The sequence below is a fragment of the Ahaetulla prasina genome, chromosome 4 (assembly GCF_028640845.1).
Source record: "Ahaetulla prasina isolate Xishuangbanna chromosome 4, ASM2864084v1, whole genome shotgun sequence".
NCBI lineage: Eukaryota > Metazoa > Chordata > Lepidosauria > Squamata > Colubridae > Ahaetulla > Ahaetulla prasina.
Genome location: NC_080542.1, coordinates 108,823,368 through 108,835,694, shown reverse-complemented (window position 1 = coordinate 108,835,694; position 12,327 = coordinate 108,823,368). Strand labels below are relative to the sequence as shown.

The window sequence follows — 12,327 nt, the reverse complement described above, 5'->3', positions numbered from 1 at the left end:
TTATATGCATACTTTTACTTATACTTTTACTTATATATACTTTTTCTCTCATGATGAATTATTGTTTATGTTGATGATTGTATATACAGTTGTGACAAAATAAAAAATAATAATTAAAAAAAAGAACAGAAATGCTGTGTTGGATCCAGACTATGCAAGTGAGCAAGTCCTTTTAGATATTTAATCACAAGTTATTCACCTTTCTTTTACGCTATTGGCTCATTTCCTATTCCTAACACAATATGGGCTCTTTCATGTGACATGGTGTCTATGTTCAAACAGTATGATTGACCCAGTGTGATTATCCAAATAGAAATACTCTTTATATATCAGTAGGTATACATGGTAGCACATGACTTGGTGAAATGGGGATCAGTCATATGATTACCTCCCACCTATTGCAAAGGTTGCTTGAAGGTTGTCACTTTTTTCTCCTTTTTTCCTACTATTATGTAGAAGGAAATTACAACACCACTACCAATACTACAACTGTAAGGGACTGTGAAAATAACTTTGGGAACTAGGATAAGGAGGAGCCTCAGGCTAAACTATAGTTAGACAAAAGATACCTGAGCTCACAGAAAAAAATGGGGTATAGAAACCTACCTAATTCTCTGAAAATAAAGGCAATAGAGGAGAGAAATATTTTCAAACTTCCAGGATTCCATTATTGCAACCTTACAACGAAGGTAGTGTTAATATTCATGAATTTGATTTGTTGTCTGAATTATCACAAAGAGCTAATTATAGTCAGCCTCTGATAAACAGAGATGATCCATCATATTCTATCTCTACAAGAAATTGTAGTTACTACTTTATTTACTAAAGGAAAAGCTCAATAACACAATACTGGGCAGCGACAGAAATAATAATAAATGGCTTGAACTATAATTTAAACTATTACCTATTAAGAATTACATGACTTTTTTGAAGTCAAAACAATTTTCTGGATATTTTTTATACTAAACAAATTTATACTTCAATATATAGCGGTATTTTAGCCAATTCCTTTTTTAAAAAAATATTTTATTTGGAAAATTAAGGTAAAACAAAAACTCAAAAAACATTGTTAAATTACAGGTTTTTTTGAAAACAGTATTTCTAGACCATCTATGTATACATTTTAAGAATGCTCCAGTTAAATGGGTAAAAATATCCTATTTCTAATCTATTAAAAATGGGATTACAGGTAGTCCATAACCCATGGCCACAATTGTGCCCAAAATTTCAATTTGCTAAGTACCCCATTTTACAAACTTTCTTGCCACAGTTCTTAAGTGAATCACTGCGGTTCTTAATTTAGTAATACAATTGTTAAGTGAATCTAACTTCCCAACTGATTTTGCTCGTCAGAAGGTTGCATAAGGTGATCACATGACCTTGGGACACTGCAAATATCAAACTATAAGCCAGTTGCCAAGCATCTGAATTTTGATTACGTGACCATGGGGGATGCTTCAACAGTCATAAGTGTGAAAAACAGTAATAACTAATTTGTTTGCCATTGTAATTTTGGTCACTAAATGGTTGTAAGGCAGGGGTGTCCAAACTACGGCCCGCGGGCCAGCTGCGGCCCGCGGGTCAGTTTTTATTGGCCCGCAGCAAATTTTGAAATTATAACTGAATATGGCCCTTTTCAGCCGCCTCCCGGTGCTTGCCCGGTGGCTCGCTGCGAGGCTCGTGGCTCCTCCGCATGGGCGGGGAATAATGAAGGGAGGGGGCGGAGGAGGCGGCGAGCGGGAAAGAGGCTGCTGGCCGTGCCCGACCCCAGCAGTTCTACCCTCGCCTTCCTCGGGCCGCCTGGTGAGGCTCCTCGCGCCTCCCCATGTCGGACACGCGTGGCGGCAGTGACAGCCATCGAGAAACAGGTGAGGAGGCGGCAAGCGGGAAAGAGGCTGCTGGCCGTGCCCGACCCCAGCAGTTCTACCCTCGCCTTCCTCGGGCCGCCTGGCGAGGCTCCTCGCGCCTCCACCCCTTGGGCAGGGAATAACGAAGGGAGGGGGCGGAGGAGGCGGCGGCGAGCGAGAAAGAGGCTGCTGGCTGTGCCCGACCCCAGCAGTTCTACCTCGCCTCGGGCCGCCTGGCGAGGCTCCTCGCGCCCACCCCTTGGGCAGGGAATAACGAAGGGAGGCGGAGGAGGCGGCGGCGAGCGAGAAAGAGGCTGCTGGCTGTGCCCGACCCCAGCAGTTCTACCTCGCCTTCCTCGGGCCGCCTGGCGAGGCTCCTCACGCCCACCCCTTGGGCAGGGAATAACGAAGGAGTTTCAAGTTCATACCAAATACAAAACAAAGTTAAGATCAGGGTGTCAAACCTGGTCTTTAAGACTTGTGGACTTCAATTCCCAGAGTTCCTCAGCCAGCTTTGCTGGCTGAGGACTCTGGGAGTTGAAGTCCACAAGTCTTAAAGAGACCAAGTTTGACACCCTGGCCAAGATGAATGAATATGAAACATTTTCCCCTTAAATGAAGATGATATCCACATATTGTAAACTGCACACTTCCCTCGCTGTCTGAAATCAAGTCTGCTTTTCCAAAGGCAGACCTTTCTGCTAAAAGGAGAAATATGTTTCTGTAATTACATCTCTTGTGACAGAATTCAACCAGCGTTTTCAAGATTTTTCTGTCATTGAAAACAAATCAAGCTGTTCTCGACCCCTTCCTGGTGGATGCAGAAGAAGTGGAGGAGAGTCTGCAGTTAGAACTGATTGAAATGCAATGTGATGATTCTCTGAAGAGTCAACATCAGCTTCTCTCCCTCCCTGACTTCTATCAGAGTTTGGATCATACCAAGTTTCCTCTGATGAGACGCCATGCAAAAAGAATGATGAGCCTGTTCGGCTCAACATACATATGTGAACAAACATTTTCTCTGTTAAATCAGAACAAAAGCAGACTGAGATCCAGAATGACTGATAGCCATCTCTGTGAAGTCCTTCGTGTCTCAACCACCAAACTTTCATATACTTAAGCCTAAACTGTGCATAGGGACTACCCAGACGGCTGAAAAAAGTGATTTCTGACAGGTTCTCACACTTTTGACCAGTCCTCACACTTATGACCGGTCATCATTTATGCCTGTTGCAGCATTTTGTGCATAAGGACTACTCAGAGGGCTGAAAAAGTTATTTTTGACCTGTCCTCACACTTTTGACTGGTCCTCACACCTACAACTATCTTTACATTTTGCACCCTATCTTGTAACCGTGGTGAAGAGAAGCAGTTGTGAAATGAGTGATATGGTTGTTAAAAATGCTGCAATGGGCATAAATGTGAGGATGGTCATAAGTGTGAGGACTGGTCAAAAATTACTTTTTTTAGCCCTCTGAGTAGTTTCTATGCCCATAGCCACATCCACTCAGTCACATGACCACCAAGCCACACCCCAAAATAAGCCACGCCCACAGAACTGGTACGGAAAAAAATTAACACCCCCCCCCCCCCCCGTTCAATGGTGTGGCCCGGGCCTTTGCTTATTTTTCTGTATTTGGCCCTCACCAAAAAAACTTTGGACACCCCTGTTGTAAGGTGTGGACTATCTGTACAGAGAATAATCATTTAAGATACAAGTCATTTTGGTAATCATAACTAAGATGCACAAAAGTTTGCAGCTGTGGAAATGGCAGTGTTCCTTTTTAAAAATTTACTGCATGCATGAATCTTAGTGTATGTGATGAATGGTGCAAAAATGTATTGGAATAAACGTTACTGGGTTTTTTTTAGTGAGGCTGAGGGGAATAAAAATAACTATGTTGGCCATACCCAAGAATTTGAACAAAGAATACAAGAAAGTGGCATGTTTTGTATTGTCAACAGGTTGAAGATTCCGAATGGTATTGCAATCCTTAGTTAACCAGTGGTTAGTGATTACTGAATTACTATTTAATTCAGTAATACTAATTACTACTCAAGCACTCCAATTTAAAAATAAAACTATTTTGTCCTGGTATCAAATTTAAAGAGAGAGTCAAGAGAAAGACTCTCTCTCTTTAAATTTGATACCAGGACAAAATAGTTTTATTTTTAAATTGGAGTGCTTGAGTTCTGTTCCAATGAGGTACAATTAGTGAATGTCAGATTTAAGGCCATGCAGTCATTCCATGAATCATTTCAATTCATTTGCTGTTATGCCAATGCCAGCACAATTGTCTACCGTATATGTATGGGTATATGAACTGGAAGGCCACTGACGTAGTTCCCTTAATGTATTTTCCCTATCATTGAGGACATCATCTCAAAAAAAGGCTGTGAAGTGAAGTTTCAAGATAATTTTCTCTGTTGGGCAATGCTCATTTTTCATACTACCTAAGTCTCTTGACTAGGATGGTTGCAAGAACATTTATTGCCAGATCATTGTATGAATCAAGTAATTGGCCAGTACATTGGCTTTGCATTAACATGAATTTTGCATGTGGTCTGTTGCTATACTATATACCATACTATCATACCCTTATTTTATTACATCAGAGAAAATAAAAGGCATTGTTATTGGAATTTTTTAATTAAAATGAATGATATTGACAAGTCAATCTTTGGACTGCAAAAAATGTATTTTACAAAGTATTTACAAAGCATTTTAAAATGTCTTACTTAAACTGTGTTTCTTTTTAAAGAAAAGGTATAAAGGTTAAAATATCTATTTATATTATCTACAAATATATATTCTAATTTGGTAACAAATCATAGGAAAATATGCTTGATGCTTGAAAGAATGGAAAAGATATCAGACAGCTGTCTTAAAAATAGAAAGCACATTAAAATCATTAAATAATTACAATGTCAAATAAATAGGTTTTATTCAAATTTCATTTTTTTCCTGCTTTATATTTTTTTCTTTTTGTTGAGCAATTTGTTCATATAGTTATACCATATTGTGGGGGAAAATAATTCCAGCCAACTGACATCTTGTTTAAAGTAAATGTTTTAATTTCACTCTAGTGAATCTAATTGAAACATTTATTTTAAATAATATGTCTTTGCTGCCAATACAATATGTGATCTGGAAAGTGCCTTTGAAAAATTCAGAGTAGTTGCTGTCTGCAGTATAAAATGTTTGACTTCCCATGGCAAAATATTCATTTTCCTTATTTAGATATGCATATATAAACCAATAAACTGTAGGCTTATAGGCCACTTTTAAAATAAGAAGGGCCACTTCTAAAAAATCCTTCAGAAAAGAATGCCCTTCTGAGTCTGGTCAAAGCCACAAATGTATATATATCCATTGAAGAAGCAACCACAACATAGGATGGGTTTTGTTAGGTAGTGACATCTGTAAAACAGAGTCATTAATAAGGGGAGGGTTTGTGTGTGTATGTATGTACATATACACGTGTGCGCACACATACACATACACATACATGCACACTCCACATACATTAAGTTCTTAACTTGGAGACTGCTTTGTGGTTTTGCTGTTCTTTTTTCTTTCTTTATGATGTTGGTTTGGCTTGGCTTGAGTTGCTCCTTCAAAGTTATGACTTGATTCATTGTGTTGTCTTGTGTATCGTTTACACTTACAAGCTGTAACCACAGTTACTTTGTAGGTTCTTGTACTTCCATCTTGACACTGCAGCTGAATCCTCTGGGTGCGAGTTTTGTCATTGACACATCTCCATTCCTGTGAACTTCTTCTGCTCCAGTACTTGGTTCCATAACCTCCCCCAATCCAGTTCGGTAGCACTGGCAAAGGAAGGCATTCCCCAGCACAAACTAACTCTTTCAAAGGGTTTATGCTAGTACATTGACCATCTGAAATATATTTTGTTGATCTCAGTTCTCGACAGCCAACTTGAACTCGACCTATCAAATACAAAACAAACCCTTAGTTAAAATTTTTGTATCATAGATAGTATCAGACATAGCATCAATGTTTATTGAAAGTCATTCATATGGTATTACAGTTAGCTCAACCCTAGATAACTGTGTAGATCTCAGAAGATTCATATCAATTCCACTTTCAATGTCTTTATGCTGTTTTCTTCTTAATCATTCTTATTGCAAGATACTTCAGTTACAAAAGAACTTGGAGCATAATCTATGATTTCTCATATCACAATGTACACATATTGGACAGCTATGCTGTACCTTCAGCATCATTTTTCTAGAGAAAGGAATTCAAGCTGGGTGCTGAAAATAAATCAACCATCTCATATTACACTATGTATATTTTGGAAGAATGGCAAAGTGGATAAGGATGCTAATTCCAATCTGTTACTACAATCAATAGGTATTTCTGAATGTCATGGATGATTGTGCATAATCATGTTTTCCTTATACGTGAGATATGTGTATTACATTTTGGAGTCTTCTGGGTATGCATTTATCAAATACTTTAAATTTGAACCCCATCTTATCATTGCGGAGCATACTAGGATAAGGTATATTTTAATAACCCAATAAAATTCAGATTTTATTGAGTTCTGTTTACACTCCAGTCCTAATCTGAATTTCTGGGACTGGAGGAAACCATCCCACAGAAACAATATATAAATATACGTAGTTTTCTCTCAAGCTAAAGAGGTTGCTGTTAGTACTGCATTAGCTACTGATGCTATCAGAAATAACTTCCATGTTGTAAGATTCCCTTTCATCTGCCTGTTTTTCATAGAAAATAGTCCTGAATCTCAGTTCAAGCTGGATTTTCTCCAAGATATTAGTATTAAATTTTCTGTGAGCTTATCCTGAATGTCAGTTTAATACATTATATTGAAACCTAATTATAATAATTAAAAGCTTGCAAGTCATCTATAAACTTGATTCTATTTTTGAGGATATTTCTTATAATTCAATATTCTTTGTACATGTTCTTACTTAATATAGAGCACTTTCTTTAGAGTGTGGTGTTATAGAATTATACACTGCTTGCAAGTGTTTCTCTTAAGAATTGAGTACTCCTGCACAACCTGAGGCAATGTTATTTCGTTTTTTAAAGGCAACTGACATTGTACTAAGGTGCTGAAATAGCAGCAAATGCAGACATGTTTCTGCCTGCTTTGCTCTGTATATATCCTCATAGAAACAAGCCCGGTCCTTATTTTCATAATTATCCCTTTGAAAGGAACGCACACCATGAATTTCATCACACATCTTTCAGTCTTACATATTCTTAAAGTAAATGTTATCATGCAAACAATGCTTTGTAATTATCTTATGATAGGAACTTTCCTGATGTACTGAACTACAACTCTAAATTCCTGGATCTGCTAACATTCTTGGATGTTAATGTTAATATGTAGCGCACTTAAGAGGTCACCAGCCTTCAGAACGCCTATGTTTATATGTGAGAGAAAAAATAAGCAAATCAAAAATGCAAAATTTATTTTTAGAACTTGTTGAAATTGAGTCCTTATGTAATTAGATTCTTCTATCAATGTCATTCCTTGAAAATCAGCATGTGTATGTTGAGGTACATTCAGTGTGGAAATTCTATGTAAAACCTACTGAAATAAAACTTGGATATCCACTGGATTTACATAAAGTGCCAACATGACTTGACTGGATTTAACATGTTTTTTTTGAGCCAGAGAGGCATGGACCACCACTGGACAAAATGAGGCAACAGATACAGTAAGTAGTTTTCAAGAAGATACCAACTTGACATTTTCCGAGCATTTCAGATTCCTTCCTGAAGAATTCTGGTCCACCACTATGTTCTTTTGAATATCTGCCTGCATGTTAAGCTTTCCTAGTATTTTTTTTTTCATTCCTGGGACAGTTTACTGACAGTGAATAACTACTGAGCTATTTCAGTAATAATCAGACATGATAGTTCCTGTATCTTCAAGTCACCCTTCCTAGAAAAAGTAGTTAAGCCTTTCTGTCACCGAAAAATGAAACTATTTCCTTTAAAGATCAGGTTATTCATAGCATGTTCCTTTTTTTTAGAGCTAGGATGAGGCTCAAGACAGAAAAAAAGAATTTCTGGTTGCTTATACTTCTCTCTGAGCAAGAACCAAGCAAGATGCTAGGTCTTTGGGGGAGAAAATACTTTTAGCTGCCCAGAATTGGTTGACAATGTTTGCATACCTGCTTGTTTACACATCTATATCAGTGTTTCTCAATTTTGGCCAGTTTAAGTGGGCTGGGGATTCTGGGAGCTGAAGGTCAAACATTTTAAACTCGCTTAGGTAGACAAGGACTCATATAGAGGCCTCACTGATGCAAGTGCTAAATAGAATAGAATAGAATAGAATAGAATAGAATAGAATAGAATAGAATAGAATTTTTATTGGCCAAGTGTGATTGGACACACAAGGAATTTGTCTTAGTGCATATGCTCTCAGTGTACATAAAAGAAAAGATATGTTCATCAAGGTACAACATTTACAACACATCAGGATTTTAAAATCAGGATTTTAAAAAAATTTAAAATCAGGATTTTAAAAAATAATGAAGGGAGGCAATGGAACAAAACCAAAGCTCTGTACCTGAAGGTAAATGTTAGCTTTATGTGCCTCAAAAAGCGCTCAGCACTTGTATTTCTAAATTAAAGACACAGAAATACACTAACCTCAAGTTGCCCCTAATGCTTAGGTGTTTTGGAAGAGCCAGAGTTAATCTTGGGTGACAGCAGTACGACTGATCTTGCAGTCCGAATTAGGATTTGGGTCTCACTGGAGGAGTGAATCAAAGGTAAACGCTTGTACCTATAGCTAAGCTGATCCTCGGTCTGCCTTACGGGGGAAATCAGAAAAGGTCGTGCTTATTCTTCTTCACTGCAGGGTTTTAGTGAGCATTCGATCTGGAACACCCCTGCTTTTAAAAAAGAAAGATACTACATCTGAATACACATGTATATAATACTTACTGCTCCGATCGAAGCCTGCCTGCCTGCCTCCGTGCCTCGCTTGATTCATGGTGTTGTTGTGGCTGCCGGCCGGGACAGTTTTGACGACGTGGGTATAATGGATCTCAGTTGCATCGTTTTTGAATGCCACGCAGCTCTTCAGGAGCGCGCAGGCCAGCAGAAAACTCGGGAGGTGCAGAGCAACAGCAAGCATGGCCAGAGTAATCGCGGAGACCTCTTGGAATGTGGGTGCTTCTGCGGCCACTTCTTCTCCAAGTACCGCTCAGTGCCTGCGGAGCGCCTTTATATAGTCCCAGGGGTTTGGCGCTGGTTCAATGTGAGGTTCCAGATGACAGCAACGCTCAGGCGAGGGTGGGATCCACTGGAACGGCAGTGGGGTCTGCTTTACCAATAGAAACCTGAAGGGGTGGTGGTGGTGGAGGAGGAGGAGCGAGGAAGCCCGCGGAAACCTTGGCTGGAAGTAAAGTGGCGATTACTTATCTTTGCCCTGGGCAACAGCAATGCCCGCCCGGCTTTGCACTGGAGCGGGGGAGGCATCATCTTGTCTGATTAGAACTCCTCTAACGCCGAGCTGCTCTGCTCCGTCTTTTGTTAATACATCTGCAAGCAAAGAGGATGGAGAGTTACCAGAGAATAGTTAGGCAGCGCTGTACTATAGAACTATAAAAATAAAATTTTTAAAAAGTACTAAGGAAATATCTTCTTCCCTGCCTTCTTTTTAGCCCATTTCTTCCTGCTACCTCCCTTTCTCCCCCCTCCCCCCCTTTTTTATTTCTTCTGGGCTTTTTCCTCTGCACATAGGGGGAACTGGAGAAATGCACAGTTTGCTTCTTTGACCAATTTAAGGAATGCCTTGAGAAAGATGTTAATAATGCAGCTCTGATCAACACATTATTCTGTCAGCAATATTTATGTTGAGAATCGTCTTCTGTTAAAATGCAGAATATCTTTGTGCTCCTCCTGCTGAGCATGCTTCCATTCTGCAACTTTGGCAGTCTAAGAAACTTTCTCTGAAATAAAGTGTAATATTTAAGATAGCTGCTGACTGACTCCCTGCCCTAAATGTGAACTACTTTTGCAGATATGAAGAGCATTGAAATTTATTTATTTTATTTGTATTTATTTATTTGTCACAACAGTATGTATAAGCATAAGCATGAAATAACTATACTATATATAAGCATATATATAAGCATAAGCATGAAATAACTATAAGAATTGGATACAATCAAGGGAACATTAGGACAGGAACGATAGGCACGAATGTTGGTGCTCTTATGCACGCCCTTTACAGACCACTTAGGAATGGGGTGAGCTCAATAGTAAATAGTCTTTGGTTAAAGCTTTGGGGATTTTGGGAAGAGACCACAGAGTCAGGTAGTGCATTCCAGGCATTAACAACTCTGTTACTGAAGTCATATTTTCTGCAATCAAGATTGGAACGGTTCACATTAAGCTTAAAACTATTGTATGCTCGTGTATTGTTGCGGTTGAAGCTGAAGTAGTCTTCAATAGGAAGGACATTGTAACAGATGATTCTATGAGTTAAACTCAGGTCATGTCAAAGATGGCGGAGTTCTAAATTTTCTAAACCCAGGATTTCAGGTCTGGTGGCAGAAGGTATTTTGTTGTAATCAGAGGAGTGGAGAACTCTTCTTGTAAAATATTTCTGGACATGCTCAATTGTATTTATGTCAGAAATGAGGTGTGGGTTCCAGACAGTCGAGCTGTATTCAAGAATTGGTCTAGCAAATGTTTTATATGCTCTGGTTAGTAGTGTAATCTTTCTGGAGAAGAAGCTACACAAGATTAAGTTTACAACTCTTAAAGCCTTTTTTGCGATGTAGTTGCAGTAGACTTTGGCACTTAGATCATTTGATATGAAAACTCCAAGGTCTTTAACGGGGTGAGGGTTATCAACAAAGTAATGTCCATCGAGCTTGTATTTAGTGTTCTGATTCTTTTTTCCAGTGTGTAAGACTGAGCATTTGCTGGTTGAGATTTGGAGTTGCCAAGTTTTTGACCATTCCAACACAAAGTCAAGGTCTTTTTGAAGGGTAGCCGTATTGTTGGTAGTGTTAAATAGTTTAACATCATCAGCAAAGAGAATACAATTACTTATAATATGGTCACAGATGTTGTTAACGTATAATATGAAGAGTGTTGGTCCTAGAACGCTGCCTTGGGGGACACCTCTATTGACAGAAGCAGGATTTGATAGGGCACTGCCTATTTTGACCCTTTGTTGTCTGTTTGATAGGAACGCTGTTATCCAATTATGGAGGGGTCCGGAGATGCCGTAGGATTTTAGTTTTAGAAGAAGTTTGTCATGTACACTGTCATGTCATGTACACTGAGTCAAAAGCTTTACAGAAGTCTATGTAAATTGCATCAGTGCTTTGCCCTAATCAAGATTTGTAGTCCATATGCTTTTGCAGTGAAGAAGCTGTAAATTACAGGATAATTTTTTTTCTGAAACCAAATTGTTTATTTGAGAGTAGGTTGTTTGTTTCTAGGTGGAGGGTGATGGATTGGTTGATGATTGATTCCATTACTTTGCAGGTGACACAGCATAAAGAAATTGGTCTGTAATTTTCAATTAGGCTGGGGTCTCCTTTTTTGAAGACAGGGATGACCGTGGCTAGTGACCATAGTTTGGGAAGGGAGCTGATCCTGAAAGATTTTTCAAAGATTATGCTTAGGGGTTCTGCTATATTAGTGGAAATCTTTTTTAAGAAGTATGCACGAAGACCATCAGGTCCAATAGATAGAAATGGTTTCAGTTTGCAAAGGGCCTTTTCAACATTATCTTCTGTGAAATCTATTTGTGTTAGGTCGTTATGATCATTGGTGGTACAATTGTGGAATGTTGGGTATGAGCCACTGCTGTTAACAAAGACTGAGCCGAAGAATGTGTTAAAGAGGTTTGCTTTAACTGTTTCATCATTATATTCTTTACCATTAGACCCCTTTAAGGGTGGGATAGATCTCGAGTCTTTAAGTTTGTTGTTCACAAAATTATAGACAGCCCAATTGGATTTTGTGCGTAGAAGGTCTTCTTTTTGTTTGATGTGGTAATTGGAGCATTCAATCTTTATTTGGTTGCATATATTTTTGTAGTGGTTTTTAAAGTTGGCTACATAGCCAGTTTGGTTTTTCCGCCAGAGGCATTTTTTTTTGGATTGGAGCTTTTTTATTAATATGGGTAATTTATTTTCTCTGATTTTTGTAGTGGTTTGTGGTATGTATAGTTTAATGACTCTATTGACTTCAAGTAGGAAAACTCTATAGTGGTCTTCAGCAGTGATAGTTAGAGAATATATTTTGCCAGTCAAGAGATGAGAGGTAGGTGTTTATAAGATCATAGATGGCTTTTTTGAAATTGTAGTTTGGAATACTATTATTAGGGAGATTGTTGCAAGGGCATATATTGAGACAAAAGTCGATCATGCTGTGGTCACTGTTGGAAAAGGGTTCTTTTATTTGTAGTCCATAAATTGAGTTTGTGTTGTTGCAGAATAT

The 12,327-nt window shown here is 38.6% G+C and overlaps 1 protein-coding gene across 1 annotated transcript; it reads right to left on the bottom strand.

The window, feature by feature from the left end:
- Nucleotides 1-4,488: 4,488 nt before the first annotated feature.
- Nucleotides 4,489-9,111, bottom strand: SOSTDC1 (sclerostin domain containing 1). Its single transcript, XM_058180513.1, has 2 exons — nt 8,806-9,111; nt 4,489-5,798 (listed from the first exon to the last, which is right to left on the bottom strand). Exons 1-2 carry the CDS (start codon nt 8,996-8,998, stop codon nt 5,383-5,385), a joined length of 609 nt encoding a protein of 202 aa, XP_058036496.1. The 5' UTR covers nt 8,999-9,111; the 3' UTR covers nt 4,489-5,382.
- Nucleotides 9,112-12,327: the final 3,216 nt, after the last annotated feature.